The 20465-nt window shown below is 36.8% G+C and overlaps 2 protein-coding genes across 5 annotated transcripts; one reads left to right on the forward strand and one right to left on the reverse strand.

Annotated features, from left to right (window-relative positions):
- LOC109228899 (transcriptional regulator ATRX homolog) lies at positions 338-5290 on the forward strand. 3 transcript variants are annotated; one of them, XM_019394148.1, is made up of 4 exons: positions 338-779; positions 1791-3467; positions 4586-4660; positions 4965-5290. In XM_019394148.1, the coding sequence occupies exons 1-3, from the start codon at positions 711-713 to the stop codon at positions 4649-4651; spliced, it is 1812 nt and encodes a 603-aa protein (XP_019249693.1). In that variant the 5' UTR covers positions 338-710; the 3' UTR covers positions 4652-4660; positions 4965-5290. The 3 variants fall into 3 exon arrangements, with proteins under 3 accessions (XP_019249693.1, XP_019249696.1, XP_019249695.1); XM_019394151.1 differs by having other exon boundaries at positions 5031-5290; XM_019394150.1 differs by having other exon boundaries at positions 5034-5290.
- LOC109228900 (ribosomal protein L11 methyltransferase) lies at positions 5961-12255 on the reverse strand. 2 transcript variants are annotated; one of them, XM_019394153.1, is made up of 7 exons: positions 11780-12255; positions 11161-11244; positions 10670-10810; positions 9708-9773; positions 8478-8645; positions 7241-7567; positions 5961-6295 (listed from the first exon to the last, which is right to left on the reverse strand). In XM_019394153.1, exons 1-7 carry the CDS (start codon positions 12065-12067, stop codon positions 6233-6235), a joined length of 1137 nt encoding a protein of 378 aa, XP_019249698.1. In that variant the 5' UTR covers positions 12068-12255; the 3' UTR covers positions 5961-6232. The 2 variants fall into 2 exon arrangements, with proteins under 2 accessions (XP_019249698.1, XP_019249697.1); XM_019394152.1 differs by having other exon boundaries at positions 5961-6311; positions 11780-12252.

The raw sequence follows: 20465 nt of genomic DNA on the forward strand, positions 1-20465 counted from the left end.
AGATAAAGAATTAACCTATATACACAAATAATGTAATTTATTTTACAGTAATAAAGTATTTTAACCTATTGTATTAGGTTAATTTTAAACGGTAACTTATTACAGGCCAAGTGCACAGATAACCATTTTTAGGAGTGCTATTTAGAGATTAACCAATACTTATTTTGTCCTGAAATTTTAAACTAACTTTAGGACAATTCAAGATATTTTATATCATGAAAAATAAAACTGAAAAATTAAAATTCAAAATGTATTGGCTAATTTTTAGATAACAAGGCTTTGAAATGGCTACCTGATGTCATTACTCCTCTAGGTAAATAAAGTCCTAGTAGAATGTGTACAGTAAAGTACAACTTCAAATTCAGAATAAGCTATGCACTTTGACATGAAAAAGGATATATGTAGATCTATATATTGTGAATTATGGGCTTGAGTGTGTTGGGCTACATCCGGATCCTCTGACGAAACGGGTGAAGTAAAATCGTTTCCTTCTCAAGAAAAAAGGATATCAAAATTCCAGTCCTGATCCTCTGAAGTCTGAACCAAATCCCAAATCCAAACAAGTTGCTTTTCAATCTGCAGATTTTCTGATATATTGATCGCGATTCTCGTTAACCCTTTTCTTCGTAATCTCTTGTTTGCTTTTTGCATATTCCAATTTTGGTTTATCTCTGTAAAACGTTAACGAAGAAGAAGTAAATCAGAAGCCAATGGGAAGCCGGAAGTCTTCGTCCAAGAAAAAATCTTCCAAAAAGAAGAGGCCCAAAATTTCCTCTAAGGTCTCCTTTTATTTACTCTCCTTTTCTACACATACATTAATTCATGTTCTCCTCTCTTGCTTAGTACTCGTTATGCTTAATGTTCTTCGTCTTACTTAATTTGCTTTTTTAGGACTTATACTTTCTGTTTACTGAATTAATTTAGTGTAATGTGATGCAATATTTGCTGATGTCCTCTTATAATGAATACTAACTTTTGGGTCTTTTCATGAGTGTATCACGTCAAGCGATGGAAAAACTGTTTTTTTTTAGGTAAACTGGAAATAAAAGGCTTTTCTTTTTGCTAAAAATAGATATAATACTGCTTTCCAATGAATAAGGGTCAAAAAGTAATTAAAGGGCTGTTTTGTTTTTGGGTACAATAGCTATATGTATTAATATGGCTAAATTGAGAAAATAAGTGCTATATGGATTATGTTGATGCAAATATGTTACCTATGTTAAACTACATTTATAAACAAATCTGTAGTTTAGTGAGGATTCACGTGATATAGTTCATGCGGGAGTGTAAAGTCACATTGCATAGTCATTCTAAATTGCCATAGTTGGTGACTATAGTGGAATAAATCTAGAGAACTAGCTTATCTAATCCGATTAGTACTCTTCATTAGAAAAATATTTACCTGCACTTTTTAATACTCATATCTAAGAAGGCGTCATAGTAACCATGGTAAAACAGATATCTAAGCTCTTGTTCAAATATCTTTTTTGGTGTTTCAAATTTCAATTTGTAATTCCTTAAACTGACACACGGAAGAAAGAATTATGAAAGACTTACTAGCCAGCGGACGTTGTCACCTTTTTATTGAAAAAATTTAATAACTAAAATATCATAGTTACTTTAATGAGGAATTGCAATTATCTCTTTAATTATAGTAATAGGCATGCTTCCCTAGGACAATGTTATGCTAATTAATATGTGCTGTTTTCATATCAATATTTTCTCGTCTTGTCGCTGGCATCCCCAATTTATTATCCTTTATTATACATCTTCATGTGTTGTGTGGTTAGATCCGGAAGAGAAAAAGCAGAAGAAACAAATCCAAGAAGTTTTCCGGTTCTGAGGATGACACGTCATCTTCTGCTTCCTCCGATTATTCTAGCAGTCCACAGTCTCTGTCCTCTAGTTCAGAGGATGATTATAGTAGGAAAAGTCGTAGGCACTCACGTGATGTGAAACACGTGAAGAAAAGAACTCGGAGAAGATCCTCAAGCCGAGATGTCAATGAGAGTTCACCCCTTGTAAAGAAAAGAAAAAGGTCAAATAGAAAGAGTCTTGATTACGGGAGGAAAGTGCAGAAGAAGAAGCGAAGGAGACATGCTAGTATTAGCTCCAAAAGCAGTGACTCAAGAAGTTGTTCTAGTTGCCGATGTGAAAATAGTATTAGCTCCAGAGGAAGTGATTGTACTAGTGGTAGTAAGGATATTGATCAGAAGAGTCCCAGGATTAAGTCAAGAAAAGGGATGAAAGAAAAGAGAATTTGTAATGAGCCAAGCATTGAAAAGAGGAGTGAAAGTAGGGGGCCAAGTTGTTCTTCATGTAATCATCAATCATGTTCTTGTAATACTACTCACAGTGGGAAGGGATATGTGGAAGAGAATAATCCTAAGCGCTTAAGATCTGTTATTACTGTTCCAGAAAAAACATACGAGAAAGAGGGAGACGAACAGGGAACAGATACGCTTAAGGAAGAGAGTTTGAATAAGCATCATGATTGCCCTTCCTGCAGAAACCATGGCAATAATGACCTGGAAAGTAAAAGGAAATTAGCTTCTTGTTCTTGTTTCTCGTCTAATCAAACAATGCAGGTTGAAAATTTGATAATAGCTGATGCAGTTCCTCCCAATAGTGAAACTATTGGCCCCACAAAAGTTGGTGGTGGTATAGATCCTCATCCGAATAAAGCCAAGGAAGTAAGTCACAATAATGGAGGTGAGGGTGGGTTTTCTGATAGTAATGCTAATTCAGGTTTCGAGGATCTTGAGACTCTCTTAAGGAAAAAGGCATTGGAGAACTTGCAGAAGTTCCGTAAAGAGCTTCAAAAAAATTTGAAATCTGGTGCTAAGGAAAAGAAGAATGACGGTGATGTTAATCGGTTATCCCCTTCAAAGACTGAGGTTCTACCGTACAAGTACCTGGAGCAGGAAAATAAAGAGGGATTGGCTTTAAATCAAGTTATAGGATGTAGAAGCAAGCTTGTAACTAATGAGGAGTTTCCTCATTCCACAAAGATTGAGATAAATACTCCAGTCGAAGAGAACAACGGAAAAGGAACTGGATACATTAAGGAGAGTATTACGCAACCTGCTGATAGATCAGTGCTCTCACAGAATCCAGAAAAGGAGGACCATACTGCTGCACCAGTTCATATCGATGAACCGGAACCTTGTAAACCATCATGTAGTACCACAGTACAGACATATAAAAGGGAAGATTCATTGGCTTCCAAGAGAAACATAAATAAAACACCAGATCCTTTGAGACCTGGAGTTCTTAGCACCGGGACCAGCGATAACTTAGGCATCGGAGCTGTTAATACCAGTATCCGTCCTAATGTAGAAACCACTTCTAGTGTCAGATCCACATCTGAAGGACTTACTTCAAAACACCAGCCAGATGGAACCAAGGATGCCTCTCAGTTCGAACAAAAGACCATGTCTGTAATGAGGGGTGGTGAAATGGTACAGGTATTATAATTGAATTCCATTATTATGCATGTCAGGCTGGGATTTTCCAACGCCGGGGTTGATAAATAATCCTACAAGTAAATAAATCTCACCCTGTTCAGTTTAGATTCTTTAAATTGTTTCCGATTATTTTAGATGAATAACTATTAGAGAATTGATAGAAATTATTAGTTTATTTGTTAGTAATTAGCTCTAACTATAGATTTCTTTTAGTTATAGCCAAACACTATAGTGGGGAGCAAACTGATTAAACCGAAAAACTAATTTAACCAGGTAAAATAATCCTAAGCAAACAGGCTTAGTATTTGGTTAAGCTTTCAAAGAAACAACTTTGTTCTCTCTTCCAGACCTATTCTTTCTAATACATAATGATTGATCCTTTCTTGTGGGTAGTCCCTGTTGGGAATTCATTACTAGAGATAAGACTTGAATATGGTTTCATGTTTCTCTAACCTCTGCTAAACATATCTGGTACTATACGTGCTTTGTGTATTCGGGTTTTTGGTTAACTATTTTGTACCCGGGTGGCACTCCCTTGGCTAATTTCTGATTAACTTACTTTTACATTCTTTTATAAAGGGAAGAAACAAATATGCATGCAAAGCCTCCTTTTTTGGGACTTTTTTTTTTTTTTTTTTTTTTTTTTTTTTTTTTACGGGCTGCCTTGTTTCGATTTTCTGTTTGCATTACTTAGTGTTAGTTTTCTATTTTCGCTTTGGTTGTCAAATTGGTTTGCTTGTTATTGCCCCGTCCCTTTTTCATCCCTGAGACGAGGGTCTTTCGGTAACAACCTCTCTGCCTTTTTAAAGGCAGGTGTAAGGTCTGCGTACACTCTACCCTACCCAGACCGCACTTGTGGGACTACACTGGGTTTTTTGTTGTTGTTTTTTTCCCTTGCTAGTAGAGTGTCTAGGAGAGTCGCTTGAAGCCTTCTTTATCACATAAAAAAGCAGCTCTCAAGTGTAGATGGACTGATGATGGGAAGTTTAATAGTTAATGTCTTTACATAGCTTGAGTATTGTTACCATTCAAATACCCGTGGGAGACATTTCCAATATGTTCCAATTCTAATTTGTTTGATCTCATCTTCACATGGTGTATGACTGTATGTTGGCCAGGTAAACTACAAGGTTTACATCCCTAAGAGGGCTCCTGCTCTAGCCAGGAGGCAACTCAAGCGGTGATGTGAGGAGGTACAATTTTCATGCCATTTGGGTCCTTTTTTAGATTCTTAATCAAATTGGCTTGCTGCAATGTACTGAGTCAGGACTTAGGTGCTAGTTGGATGAATTTCTAAGTTCCTGGGATGACTACACTGTGAATGCTTGTGTATCAAAGATTATTGAAAACTGAAAAAAGCTGATGGACAAGGATATCTTTAGTTAAGTCTGTCTTGAACAGAAAAAAGAATAAAATTTAAGCATGTCACATTGAAGCTCTCGTACTTCCTTTTGTGTTATTTTTTCAATGAAGTTGATCCCTTTCCATTGTAAACAGATTTCAGAGAGGTTATTTTGCCCTTGGCCGCAGTCTGCTAAATGTGTATTGAATTGTATTGTTTAGCAGATCCAGTCCAAACTTTGGTTAACTCAAGGTTCCAGCGACACACTGGTAAAGATTGATTGGAATATTTGATTGACTGAAACGTCTCAGCTCTCAAGTGGTGTATTATTTTGTTATGGACTGGAAGTGGTTTTTTGGGACTCTTTTTGTCGAACAAGCTGCTTTATTTTTGCAATTCGAGAAACAGCTAACATATGTATTATTATCATGAAGAATATTAGTTGTTTGGTTTGTTTTAAATTGATTTCTTTTTATTGGTTTTTTGGGTTTCATTTCATGCCCCGTTGACAAGCATAGACATGAGATCAAGCAGCTAGTAGTCGTACGCTTCCTTTCTGAAGTAGTAGACTTGCTCCATAGCTAACTTTGTCATTCTTATGTGAGGTAGCAACAACAACAACAACCCAGTGAGATCCCACATGTGGGGTCTGGGGAGGGTAGTGTGTACGCAGACCTTACCCCTACTCCGGAGGAGTAGAGAGGCTGTTTTCGGTAGACCCTCGGCTCAAGAAAGAAAGAGACAATGTATCAGTAGCAGCAAAGGAAACCTAACATATAACAGCAGCAACGCAATAACCAGAATTTCTTATGTGAGGTAGCAAGTAAAATAAATGAAAAAAGTTGATAGATGTCGTTACCTTGTTATCTTTTTCGCAGCTAATTAAAGTCGCAACAGTTAATAGTCACGGAATGGAAATTTTCGTTCGCCTTTGTTTGAAATGAAGAAAGTGATTATTGGTCCTTTCTTTTCAAAACCACCGGGATTGTACAATTTGTAGATGGAACTTTGATAGCAGCAAGGTCTAGAGAAAAGTTATGAGCATTACGATCTCACAACTTAAATATGAGAATGCGTCAGATGTATTCTAGCTTGTAATTTTCTAAAGAAACAGCAGAGCTTCTAAACATTATCTTTTACAAAAAGCAATATAGAGACTAAATAGCCGACAAAATTAGGATCTTGAGGTAGTCCTCTTTTAGTATGAATTCTCTCGTGGTTAGTGAAGCAGGTGTTTCTATACTTTTAACAAGACTTATCCAGATGAATAATACATTTAACTGGCCATGCATTGCTCTCGAAAAGTTAATGACATGCAAAGTTCAGTCCCTCAATACATCAGAATTTCTCAAAGTTCCTCAACGTTAGAAAAATCAACTTCTGTTTTCCCTTCTGCTGCTACTCGGTCATTTCTTTAAGCCACTTATGCAAGCCCAGTCATCCATCTTTGAAACTGTGAGGTTCTCCAGGTATGGTGAATACCTTTCTAGGATCCGAGGAATCTACAGAAGATTAGCACTATCACTTGGAAAAACCAATAATGCAAATATTGCACTAGGTAAATCTAATTCTTTTGTATTTTGAAGGCAAGATTAGTTCAACATAGAAATCAAGAGTTCATGCATTTCTCTTTTTCATTTTTGGTGTAAAGTACCGTTGGTAGGTGATGCAGAATCACTACTAGACTTTGTTCGACTCTCTGAAAGATTTACAGTGGTATTGTACTTGTAAATTTTAGATACCAACCCTGTTTTGGGTGCTGAACTGCTGATGAATATTAAATGTTAGTACCTTTCTAGAAAAATAATTAACAAAATCCAAATCCTTTGCAAATCTAAATCTTTTCTCTTGTTTCACAAGAATAAAATACCAGAGAACATCTACATGCATAGTTGTACTCTCATTTTTATGCACCTGAAACGTAATTCTTTCACATACTTGTAGATTAGTTTTGTTAAGCATTTAACTATTTGTAATTTTATCCACACACAATGGAAGGAAATTATGTAGAATCATTAAGCATACACATCAAATTTAGGATCTAGATATGTGTACTAATTTACTAAGGATCATTACACCGAGAATCATGCAATTGAAAATCGAGGAACAACAAATAGGAAAAAGAGTAATAGAACAAAAAGATTGTATAGTAGGGTAGTCTTATATACATGCTTTTCCCTTATTGTTTGCCAACCCCCCCCCCCCCCCCCCCCCTAAAAAAAAAAAAAAAAAGAAAGGGATACAATATACTGCGTCAGATATTATTTTGGGTACTATTTTTTATGGGTAATAGATGGCGGTGTTATTTTTATAGTATTGTCTCATTCTTTGTTGTTACCAGCAAATCAATGATCAAATGTTCCCTCAAGCCTTGCTCGGTACAGTTCAATTAGGTAAATAGTAGAGTAATTATAACAAAGAATGGCCATACCTGCTCAGATATGATCCCTGAAAGAGCAACAGTTGCACCAGGCTTTGCATAGGACACAATCTGATCTGCCAACTCAAGCAGAGGATTCAATAGTATGTTTGCCACAACAACGTCATATTTTCCCCTCTTATTTACAACTTCTGCATTATGGGCAGTTTCACCGATGTCCATACTTGAATCAAAATCTGCAGAGGGAAGACTTCCTTTGCCAGGAACAAGACTTAAGAGCAACTTCTCATGTCCAATGTCGTTTATAGTAGCATTATATCGAGCAGATGTGATTGCCTGGGGATCTATATCAAAACCAACTGAAAAGGTTGCACCAAACTGCACATAAATATTTGACAATGGAAGTATTTAGCAACACCATGATACAAACAATTCTTAAGTTGATAGCATCTGGAAACCTTTTATTGAAGCCATGTTAAGTGGCGTGGAAAAAAAACACTATGCATGAGGTATTTTCAGAAGGAAATCAGATTTAAGTTGTGGACGAAGTTGATATAGACCATGAATTTGATGGAATCTCCTAGGAAGTACGAACTTTTAATTTGATTTTGATTCAGGTCAACTTATCAAGTTATACTTCACAGGATACTTCTACAGAATTTTATTTTCAAAAAAAAATCAAGAGTTCACAGTACCAAGGTTTGTGTTTCTCCAACTATTATATTGAATCAGCTAAAGGGGAACATCTTTTCTCTTCCAACTTAGATCTAATACAAGACCAAAACTTCCTCAATCAATCTTCTCAACTTCCACCCACTTGTGAAAAATGCAATTAAACGGCTAAGGGAAGTAGTTCCCCAGAATTGAAAGAAAGAACCAAGCCCTTAAAATCCCAAAAATGATCCAGCAATAAAAGCAGGAAATAGGAGTTGAAAATTATTCCTTATCTACTTTGTCACCTTTCCCCACCCCAAAGTCAATTCAATACATTGTCTTTTGCCACCAGCTACCACCATTCCAACCTATCACTCCATAATTCAAAGGATTTTGTTTGTACCCACATCCCTACTATTCAAGTTTCAGAATTTTGAGGTTCATCGAGCCTTTCGTGTCAAACTCTGTTCCATTAAGCATGTTATTACGCTAGCATAATCAATTCCTTTGACAGACAGAGTAGCAAGGCCTGGATTCAGTGAGTAAAGGATCAGCTTTAGGTGGAGCTATGATTTATAAAGAATTAGTTTTGTTAGCAGCTTCAGTGGCAATATTTTGAAAGAAAACCAAGTACCTTAAGAGCTGCAATTGCTAGAACACCTGAACCAGTTCCATAGTCCAAGAAGAGTTCACCCCCTCTTATCAAATCACGCAGCAGGAGGAGACACAACTTAGTTGTTGGGTGCTCCCCAGTTCCAAATGCCAAGCCAGGATTTAGAATTATATTTGTTGCTTGAAGATCCTACAATTTAAGCACACGCTCTTTATACATATACCTACAGATCATAAGCATATACACACATATTTTAGACATGTATTAATTATTGCTTATGCAGGAAGATGACAATGTGCAGTCTCAGATTCATGACCAACCACCAAAAAATTAAGCAACAACAACAACAACAAACTCAGTGAAATCCCACAAGTGGAGTCTGGGGAGGGTAGTGTGTAAGCAGACCTTACCCGTACCTTATGAAGGTAGAGAAGTTGTTTCCGAAAGACCCTCGGATCAAGAACAGTAAAAATGAAGCAATAGAGAAACAATAGCAACAACAAGGTAATAAGACAATGGAAGCAAATAATACAACGAGTAATAACAGAGATCCAGGGATACGAAACTACAATAATAGTGCCAATCCTACTGATAATAATGACACACCATATAAAAACAAGGGACTAGGAATGGAAAAATACCCGACTAGTACTACTACTAATGGTAAGACAAGTTGAAACTCTAGACTGTCTATCAACCCACCACCCTAATTCTCGACCTCCACACATTTCTATCGAGGGTCATGTCCTCGGTAAGCTGGAACAGAGTCATGTCCTGCCTAATCACCTCACCCAGTTCTTCGTAGGCCTCCCTCTACCCCTCCTCTGACTCGCCATGGGCAACCTCTCGCACCTTCTAACCGGGGAACCAGAGTCTCTCCTCTTCACATGACCGAATCATCTCAACCTCGATTCCCGCAACTTATCTTCCACATGAGCCACACCCACTTTGTCCCTAATATATTCATTCATAATCTTGTCTTTTCTGGTATGCCCACACATCCATCTCAACATCCTCATTTCTGCTACTTTCATCTTCTGGGCATGAGATTTCTTGACTGGCCAACACTCGACTCCATACAACATGACCAAAAAATTAAGCAAGAAAGAAAAAGGAAAGACCTCAGCATCACAAAAATATAATATTGGAAGTTCGGTTCAGTATTAACACAATTCTTTGAACTGTAGGCGTGAGTGTAGAACCAGTTGTATCATGTGAATAGAACAAAGGGAGAGAGAGGTATAATCATACTGGAGGAGTTGTCCATTCAGGCACCACCCAGAGTCCATCAGAAACTTCCACGGGATGAAACGATTCCTGCAATTAATTGACAATAGTTGAGAGATCTAAACTAAATCAGCTTGTTCACCAGTCACCAAGATGATAACTTGTGCAGCAAATATACACCATGAACTGGTAATAGAAGGATGTCAAATGCTCTGTTAACTTCCAAATGCGCAGTTGAAATTAAGAGGATACAGGAACCCGCCCAGTATGGTAACATCAATTCATTGCATGCAAGCTTTCAATGGATTGGTAAGGAATCAACCTTTCAGTTCCCTTGTTATGAATGTAACTCACTAAAACTCGCAAAAATCAGGGAGATTTGCCAGGTTACTGAACAATTGGTTAAATGACAAAGATGATCTAAAGGGACCTTTTAAGAGGAGAACCTTTATTAGATCATCTACATTCTAACTTATGAGTCCATGCATGATGTTCATATTTTCAAATGACATCAGAAATTTTATAAATAAGTAAACAAGAAACTTGGGCAATATTAGCCAAGGCATTCTCACTCAAAATGGTATAATTTTATTTTTAAAGAGTACTCATTAACAGTTCATGCTTTTTCAACAAGAAATAGACATGCTAAACAAGACAAACAATTTCCAGTTTCATGTTCATTTATAATATCGTCGGTATAAACAGAAGATTTGGCAAGTAGCACATTTGACAATTTCCAAGTATTGACTATTGACTCAACTTGATCGCATGCCAATAAAGACCTGAAAGTTGGTAATAGATCACTATGATAAACAACATTTTGCAGGTTCCTATTAAGCATAGGGACAAAAGAAGATTTGAAGTCAAAACCATGCTTATCAGTACATCTACTTTGCTAGGCATATATATGCAGGCGGAAGATCAATAAAATATTTGTTATATTACTACACTACTCAATAGTCTATAGCAAAGGAAAGAATGTTGACCTGTGTAGCTTTTATCCAATCAGTATGGTCATGCATAGCAACTTCAAAACAAGGTATTTTTTGCAACCCTATAGAATCAGCAGCAAGTGAAATGCAGTCTTTCACATCTTTGCATACAGAAAAGATGGAAGTAATGATTATCTGCAAGGTTGGAGAAAGAGCAAAGTTAATAAATACAAATGAAAAGTATGATAGGAACCAGTCAAACGTTGTACATTAACTACTGATGCCAACTTAAGACTCAAGATGATAAATACAACCACATGTGACAGAAAGTTGAACAGCTCTGAGCACCTCAAATGGAAATTACCAGGAGGAGCAAGTTATGCCTACTAGTTCTCCAACAAGATGCATAATAAAGAATCAATACATGCATTGAGTTGTAAAGAGAATTAAATTGCTGGCATACAAAAACAGACACAGGGCAGAAAATGCCTTTGATGCGTCTTACTTAAAAGCAGCATTCATGAATAGAATAATGGACAATCTACCTCATCACTTCTCTCACTGCTTTCTTCTTCATCCACGGTAGTTGAACTGGCTCCGAAACATAAAAGAGCCTCTGAGAGCATATCCTGATAATAAAACAAAAATTGAAGTTCAAGTTCAATTTGATGTATGTTCTACACAATTTCTGCAGTGTATTACATGTCAACATACAATTAGGGATTAAGCAAGAACCACTAAAGCTCTACATTTCGTAATACAACAACAGATTACATGGCATTTCCAATCTCTATATTTTCCTAATATTTTAATATGTACATGCATCCACAATCTTCAGCTCGAACTACATATATTAAAAAATATATATATTATACTACATATAAAGGAGTAATGAATGTAGTAATTTTTGGCACTCTGCTGATGCGCGAACTTCAGCGTTCTCGTATGAACTTCCAATAAAAAAAGAGAGGAAAAAGTGAAAGTAATAGCCTTCTCAAATTCAACCGTTATCACCATAAGCAAACAGCAGTTAAAGGATGAATTTTATAAGTAATAATTCATCAATTGTTAATTGTTATTACAATTTCACTTATACGTGCAAACAAAAACACATCAAATCATGAACGAGCAGGAGAAAACAGTAAAATAAAAATGTTCACTTACAGCTACATCCTTTTGACAGCAAATACGAACAGAGAAGTAAGGAGAAGTGAATGAATCACTAGCTGTAGACTCCGAAGAAACAGACGATAAGGTGGAAAATTGGGCTACAGTCTGGATGTGCTTCCGGTGCTGGTATCTTTCTTTTGAAAGCGCAGAATTGGAGTTCGGAAAGTGAATGAACGGAATTAGCCTGTGAATGCGGCGGATGGTGATGATGCTAGTGCTAGTGATAGTGCCGGAGAGGTGTTTGACGAAATGAGCACGAAGAGAACTTAATACCATTGTCATGGATTGAATATTTAGCTCTGTGTGTTAGTTTTGCGCCATATATTATTTGAACCGTGGATGTATCTTTCGGGTACGATTCATAGACAGCAAAGTGAAAGGAAAGCTGTTAAAATATATATCATACAGATATTTTATTTTAATTTAAAAGAAGGTTGCCTACCTGTTGAAAAATTGGCATGGTATAACAAGACATAACAGGAATTGGCAATTTTTTAGCTTTATATTAGGTTTGGCAAAGATAGCCCCAAACAATTAACATTATATACTCAAATCCTAAAAAAACTTCTCTCTTATATATTCTCTTTAAAAAAAAACTACTCTTATTTTGGCTTCCCTCCCCCTTTCTCCCCTTGTATTTCTTCTTCTATCTCTTCTCCTTCGCTCTCATAGTTTAGCAAAAATTCTTGCAAATTATACAAAAAAAAAAATCAGTGGTTGATCTCACATCAGAGAAAATAAGAAGCAAAAACTAAGAGAGAAAAAATACATTTCAACTTTATTTTTCTTCTCTCTTCTTTTTTTTTGGTTGGATTGAACGAGTGGGTGTGATTGAAATTGGTTGAAAATACCTAAACGAGGCTATATACGAAATTTGAGCAAGATTAGAAGTGATTTAGACAGGTTTCAGGTAAAAAAAATCAGACCTAAAATCCAACTTCGACATGTGTATATCTTGTTGTATATCGTGTACATTAGTGTATATCACATACAGGTTTTTAAGGATGTATGTGTATATCATTTTGTATATCGTGTATACAACATAATTTTTTTACGGACGCCCGTGTATATCACATTGTATATCATATATATAACACAAATTTTCATGGATATACACAGATACACATGATATACATGAGATATCACTGATGTACATAGAGATATACACGGGATACAATAGGGGATACACATATGGAGTCGTCTTGAATTTGAGTTTTCAATCTGAAATGTGTTATACAAAGAAAGAAAAATAAAATGTTAATATACTTTTTTGATATACATATTATTATTATGTTATACACTATGGTATACAATAATATAATTATTAATGTGTTATATATATTTGGATATACAAATAAAAAACTAGAAAAATAATTAAAAAATATTTGGAAGTTTTTTTGGATACTACCGAAGGAAATGGAACCTAATTTTTAGGATGATGATTGCTATGAGAGAAGAGATAGAGGATTTTAAATATTTTTTGCTATTTTTAAGAAAAATAATTTTGATGGGGCTTATTTTTAGGGTGATGGTTGAACCATTTGAAGAGAGAGAATAACTTTAGGCTACTGTATGCCAAATCCTAAAAAGTTGGTTTTTTTATGCCAATTGTTGGACCTAGTTGTCATGCCATGTCAAATCCCCTTTTTCTTTTTGTCCTTTGAATGAATTTTTTTCTTTCTAAATGGCACATACATTTAACCATTTTGTGTATATTTTTTGAATTTTTTTATCTTACTAGATGAGTACGGAGTATGTTTTAGCGTAAAGGTTGTTCTTACTACTTAATAGGAAAGGGCGGAAAGAACTTGCTCTGTAGAAATATGTCCATTTAAAGTTTTACACATTGAATACAGATTAAACTATTATTTAAAAAATAAACTACTCGAGCATGTATTTTAAAAATAAAAGTTCTTTTCCCTTCTCTTTTGATATAACATATATTGATATGTTAATGTTCGTGGTGAAACATTGAAGCAGACCAGTTATGAGTGCAAAGTTGCGATGTCTTTACCGTTCAAGTATACAATTGTAATAAAAGGGTTTAGAACTTCATCTATAGTTGGACCACCAATCATGAGACTAATTAGGCCATCAACATCGCAACTCACGAGATTTTGTTGTGCTACTCTCGATAAGTGACCATTTTTTTTTATTTTGATCCAAAATAAATATTCATTTATATAATTATTGGGAGATTTAATATTGCTATAAATATGGTGTAATATTATTTTGTGTTTATTTTAGGAAGTTGTATATGTTTACTTAACAAGACATAGGTTTTGTATATATTAACACCTATTTATTCAATACAAGACACATAATATCATTCTCTCTTAAACTCTTCATGTACCAGAGCCATAACTCAAAAGGAATTGTGTGAGATGGCCGGCGACGACAAGAAGAAGGATGGAGATGGAGGCAGTGGATCAGGAAGCAGCAAAACTCCCATGAATGATCCAACATCGCCATATTTCTTGCTTTCAACAGACCACACTGAAATATGCATAACTCCTATGATTTTGAAGAGCGACAATTATGACGAATGGGCTAAGGCCGTGAGAAACACTTTTAGCCAAAAAAAATTGGGGTTTATCGATGGAATGATTACAAAGCCCAAGGAAGAAGGATTTGAACTTGATGATTGGTATGTCGTCAATTCGATGTTGGTTGCTTGAGTCTTTAACATCATAGATATGCCATTTCGTTCTACGATCTCTTACATGAAAACTGTTAAAGAACTATGGGAAGACTTGAGAGAATGATTCTCAATTGGTAATGACATGAGAATACACCAGCTGAAAAACGAACTTGCATCTTGTAAACAAGGAGGACAGACCGTTGCTGGAAGAACTTATTGGTTACACAAAGAGTCTGATAGGTACATATGCTGGGTGTAGGTGTGGGGCAGCAAAGGAACCGGTACAAGAATGCGAAAAAGAGAAAGTACAGCTGGGACTTGATGATGATGTGTTTGGGACTACACATTCCAACATATTAAGCACGAACCCCTACCTACGTTGAATCGAGTTTCTGCCATGATTCTACAAGAGAAGCGACATCGGAACGTTGCTCGAGCTAAGGAGGAGTGTGCAGACTCTATGCTTTTGCTGTGCAGTCATTGTCTAATACTTGCATCAACTACAATGGCAGAACATCTAATAATTCGAATAAACCAACATGTGATAATTGCGCGAAACTTGGACATGAAAAGAAAGATCATCTTTTGTTGATCGGGTATCCTGAATGGTGGGGTACAGGACGAGGAGGAGGAAGGACTGCTGGACGTTGTCGTGGCGGATGATCCAGAAACTTTGGTAATTATGGACGTGGTGGCACTGGACGTGGGATTATAGAAGTTGCTAATGGTGCACGAGCAACTGAGTCAAATAGTAAAACAGAGGCCTTGGACGGGATTATCTAATGAACAGTGGAGTGTACTGGTATCCATGCTTAATTCCCGCAATAAGAACCATGATAAATTGTCAGGTAATGTTTTTGGAATTCGTTTAATTGTCGACTCGGGGGCATCTCACCATATGAGTGGTGATGTCAAGTTATTTACAAATTTATGTTATGTGACACCATATCTAGTAGGCCTTCCAAACGGTTCCACGACTATGGCTTCGACGGCGGGGACTGTTATATTCAAAAATAATCTGAAATTGCATCATGTTCTTTATGTACCTCAATTAAAATGCAATTTAATTTCTGTGTCTAAGCTCGCTAATGAAAATAATTGCTTAGTCATATTTGCTGACATGCTTTGTGTGATACAGGATCGGACTTTGAGAACAGTGACTGGTGTAGGTGAACAGTGTGATGGGGTATATTATTTGAAGTCAGTGGCACAAGCACAAGCAAATAGCACCCATAAGATGGATAATTTTGATTTATGGCATCATCGGCTTGGTCATCCCTCTAATAAGATAGTTTCTCTTCTTCCTTGAATTAGTAGTCATAGTGGAACAGATGAGTTATGTAATGTGTTGTTTAAGAGCAAACAAACAAGAGAATTTTTTCCTAATTGTATGAATAAAATTATTGATTTATTTGAATTAATTCATTGTGATGTGTGGGGCCGTTATCATGTTCCTTCTTCTTATGGCGTTGTATATTTTCTTACTATTGTGGATGACTTTTTTTGTGGTGTGTGGGTCTACTTAATGGCCGAGAATAGTGAGGTTAAACATTAAGTAAAATAAGTTTTTTTTCATGGTTATGACTCAGTTTCAGAAAAGGGTGAAAATACTTAGAAGCGACAATGGTAAGGAGTTCACTTGTTTTCATACTTTCTATGCGGAGCAGGGAATAGTCCATCAAATAACTTGTGTTGATACATATCAGCAAAATGGACGAGTGAAAAGGAAGCATCATCATATTTTGAATGTTGCTCGTGCACTCCATTTCCAAGCTAATTTGCCAATCTCATTTTGGGGAGAATGTTTTTTGACTGCCGTTTATCTTATTAATCGTACTCCTACTCCCATATTGGTTGGAAAGACTCCTTATGAGTTAATTTTTGGAAAAGAACCGTCCTATTAGCCTCTAAAAGTATTTAGATGTCTATGTTTGCTCATCTTAGGCCACGTGAAAAAGATAATTTTAGCTCTAGGAGTCGTCGATGTATTTTTGTTGGACATACTTTGAGGAAGAAGGGATGGCGTGTCTATGATTTAGAGACTAGAGATTTTTTTGTGTGTCTCGTGATGTTATTTTTGATGAAAAAGTCTTCCCTTATGTTAGTTCAGTGTTTGACTCTGATTCTACCACTGCGCTGGATTCCTCTGGTGCTTTACCCACTAATGATCATATTATGCAACATGATCACTCACCTCTATTCACTCAAGGGGAAGTTTTGATATTGAGCCTAACGTAAACGAAGAAATGAGGGTAGATGTTACTTCTCCTAGTCCCATTCAGGAGGAAAATATAAACATAAGTTCTACCATTGTGGATACACAAACTCCTCCTACTACTATTACTACTGTGGGTGAAGCTCTTGGTCGGGGACATCGGGAACATAAAGTGTCCACCAGATTAAAAGATTATGTATGTTACACAACTCAGTGCCATACTACTATGTGCATAGATACCCCAACGTAAAGTTCATCACCCACTCATTCACAGTCATCAAATACGCCGTATCCCATAGCTAACAATGTGACTTGCAATAATTTTTCTTCTAGACACAAGAGCTTTCTAGAAGATGTTACTACAGGTATTGAACCCACAAGGTTTTATGATGTTGTGCGCGACCCTCTTTAGCGACGTGCTATGAAAGAAGAAATTGACGCATTGAAAAAGAATGATACATGGACATAAGAGTTTCTTCCCCTGAGAAAGAAGACTATCGGATACAAGTAGGTATATAAAATAAAATATAATTCCGATCTTACAATTGAGCGATTTAAAGCTCGCTTTATGGTTCTTGGTAACAAGCAGGTGGTTGGAATTGATTACGATGAAAGTTTCGCTCTGATGATGAAAATGGTAATTGTACGAGTTTTCCTTAGCATTATTGTGGCTAAAAAATGGGAGTTGCATCAAATGGATGTTCATAATATATTCTTGCATGGGATGTAGATGCAGAAGTTTATATGCAACTTCCACCCGAATTTGAGACCTCGACTCAGGGGAGAGTGTGTCGCATTCGCAAATCCTTATATGGATTGTGACAAGCTCCAAGAAATTGGTTTGCTAAACATGCTACTGCCTTAAAGACATTTGGTTTTGTGCAATCATTTGTAGATTATTCTTTATTCTCTTATATAAAGAATGGCTTAACATTACATGTTCTTGTTTTTGTCGACGATCTGATCATTGCCGGAGATGATTTTGCTGCTATTGCTAACTTCAAACAATATTTGCATCGTTGCTTTCACATGAAAGATTTTGGGCCATTAAAATATTTTTTGGGGATAGAAGTAGGTAGAGGTATAAATGATTTATTTCTTGTCGGAAAAAATATGCACTCGAAATTTTGAGTGAAACTGGATTTCTTGGAGCCAAACCTGCTAGCTTTCCTATTGAACAGAATATAAGCTCGCATTGGACAATGGTAATAATTTTGTTGAGCCTGAAAAATATAGACGATTGGTCAGTCGACTAATTTATTTGACCATCACTCATCCCGAGCTGTGCTATTCAGTTCATATATTAGCTCAGTTCATGCATTGTCCAAAGAGAGACATTTGGAGGAAGCATTGCGTGTACTGAGATATTTGAAAGACAATCCAGGTCAGGGAATTTTCTTACGAGCTGATAGCAATTTGCTCTTACATGCATATTGTGATTCTAATTATGCAAGCTGCCCGATGACACGACGTTCTTTAACTGGTTATTTTATTCTACTAGGAAATTCACCTATCTCATGGAAAACCAAGAAACAACATATTGTCGCTCGCTCCTCGGCCAAAGCGGAATATCATTCTATTAGCGACAACGGTGTGTGAGTTAAAATGTCTAAAGTGTCACGACCCAATTTCCATTATAGGTCGTGATGGCGTACCAACACCGTTGTTAGGCAAGCCAACCCTAACTAACTAGTGAGTTCTCATTCTTTTAAATAATCACCCTCGACATTTACTTAACTTAAATTCAATATAAGGCGACTAAATCGGGAAAGACTATAGGGGATCATAACAATATGAATACAATCCAAAAATAATAGTCTACTATTGTGTGTGCCAGGAACTAGTGTCACAAGTACGAGGGCAACTAGTAGAATGTACATAATAATATAACTATCCTACTGCCTGAAATAGAATAGACCGTACTAACAAAAGGAGAGACTCCGGCATGCTGCTGAATGACTCAGAAGGGGCAGCTCACCGTGGAATCTCGGTCAAGTATCAGGAACGCGCGCCAGACTGGTAGCTAGATGCACCTGCCTCAGATCCTGTACATTTAAGTACAGAAGTGTAGTATGAGTACATAAACAATATGTACCCAGTAAAGGGTCAACTTGACACTTACTAGGGTCAATAATAATATAATTTAAATGTTACGCTAAACATGGATGTCATGAATAAATAACAGTTAATAACAAGAAGTGATAGGTTCTTTCATAAATAATATTTCAGTTTCCGACATTTCAGTTAACAATCTATATTTTATGGCATTTAAAGCAGTTCAAATCACAGAAAAATACCAAGCAAATAACATACGCAAATAATGCCGAGGTCGTACGGCTCGATCCAACATAATAATAAAGTGTTCACTGTCGGAGGGTCGAACGGCGCGAACCATAGATGCATCTATTACCCCGCTCGCGCATCATACATACGACGCGGTCAAATACGAATAAACACATCAAATAGTAAATCAAGGATTCATTAGGAAAATAATTACCTAAAGTAATGTTAACTTCTTTTGAACGGTCAAGAAAATGATGTTTAACTTTTGAGAAATTCATTTGCCAAGTTCGATATGATTTACGCAATTTAAATTGACAACCAAGTTATAAGTATGGCAATTAAAGCAAGCTTTTGGGTCCTAGACTACCCGGACTTAAGCATAATAGTAGCTACGCACGGACTCTCGTCACCTCGTGCGTATGTATCCCCCGCAATTAGTGGCACATATTTTAATTATTTCTCCTATGGGGATAATTCTCTATTACAAGGTTAGAAAGGAGACTTATCTTGACCCAAAGCTTACTTCCAAATTCAAGAATGCGCTCAAACCCTCAAATCGGAGCGGAATGGTCCAAAACTATTCAAATGGGGTAAGAACTAGTCAATACATGCTCAAGAGTTCATATTCTAGCTATTAAAGTAATTCCCCAACCCTAAATGCAAGGTTCCTAAAATTCATTCCTGGGAACACGTGCCCGGATTTCGAAAATTTTCGAAGAAAGTTGTTACCCATAACCTAAGGATCAAGAATATATGATTTTTACTTCATTCCATAACGAATTTCGTGGTTAAATCTTGTTTTTATCAAAACCCTAGGTTTTACTCTAAACCCATAATTTTCACTAATTTACATGTTGTAGTCTACCCATTAACTATGTATTAAACTCACATTAAGTAGAAATAACTTACCCCACAAAGCTAGGCTGAAATCTCCCCTTTTGAAGCTCCCAAATCGCCCAAGAATTGAGTAAAATGAGTCAAAAATGACATATTCCCGTAATAAATGAAGGCCACTGCCTTCAGTGATTTCTGCGCCTGTGGTTAGGGGACTGCATCTGCGGTCTCGCTTCTGCGTGAGATCGTCCGCTTCTGCAGAATTGGGTCGGGCCAGCTGGGGCCGCATTTGCAGTCTGGTGACCGCTTCTGTGGTTCCGCTTCTGCGGAAGAGGAGCCGCATCTGCGGAACCTGGGCTCCTCCCCTTGGACCGCATCTACGATGGGTTAGCCGCTTCTACGGGCTCGCACTTGCGGCTGGCCAACCGCAGGTGCGGTTGTGACAGAACTGGAGCTTCAGCTCCTTCTCAAATTTTCAACTTAGCTCGAGCGTTGTTCGATTGACGCCCGGGGCCCCGCCCGAACATACCGACAAGTTTGGAATCATAAATCGGACTCGCTAGAACCCTCGGAACACCCGAAACAAAGCTAAATCTAAGAATCACACCTTAAAACCAATTGAATCAAACTTATGAACTTTAAGTTCTTCAATCTACTTCCAATGTGCCGAAACGTACTTATACTACTCGGATTAACAACAAACTTTG

This window comes from Nicotiana attenuata, chromosome 7 (genome assembly GCF_001879085.1).
Source record: "Nicotiana attenuata strain UT chromosome 7, NIATTr2, whole genome shotgun sequence".
Classification (NCBI taxonomy): Eukaryota; Viridiplantae; Streptophyta; class Magnoliopsida; order Solanales; family Solanaceae; genus Nicotiana; species Nicotiana attenuata.

Bases quoted from the DNA above. Each gene is read 5' to 3' on its own strand.
- LOC109228899 (XM_019394148.1), top strand. From the start codon at position 711: ATGGGAAGCCGGAAGTCTTCGTCCAAGAAAAAATCTTCCAAAAAGAAG. The intron at 780-1,790 runs GTCTCCTTTTAT...TTGTGTGGTTAG, and splicing joins GGCCCAAAATTTCCTCTAAG to ATCCGGAAGAGAAAAAGCAG. The intron at 3,468-4,585 runs GTATTATAATTG...TATGTTGGCCAG, and splicing joins GGGGTGGTGAAATGGTACAG to GTAAACTACAAGGTTTACAT.
- LOC109228900 (XM_019394152.1), bottom strand. From the start codon at position 12,067: ATGACAATGGTATTAAGTTCTCTTCGTGCTCATTTCGTCAAACACCTC. The intron at 7,568-8,477 runs GTACTTGGTTTT...ATTTATGTGCAG, and splicing joins TAGCAATTGCAGCTCTTAAG to TTTGGTGCAACCTTTTCAGT. The intron at 6,312-7,240 runs GTATGGCCATTC...AATCTTCTGTAG, and splicing joins CAGGGATCATATCTGAGCAG to ATTCCTCGGATCCTAGAAAG.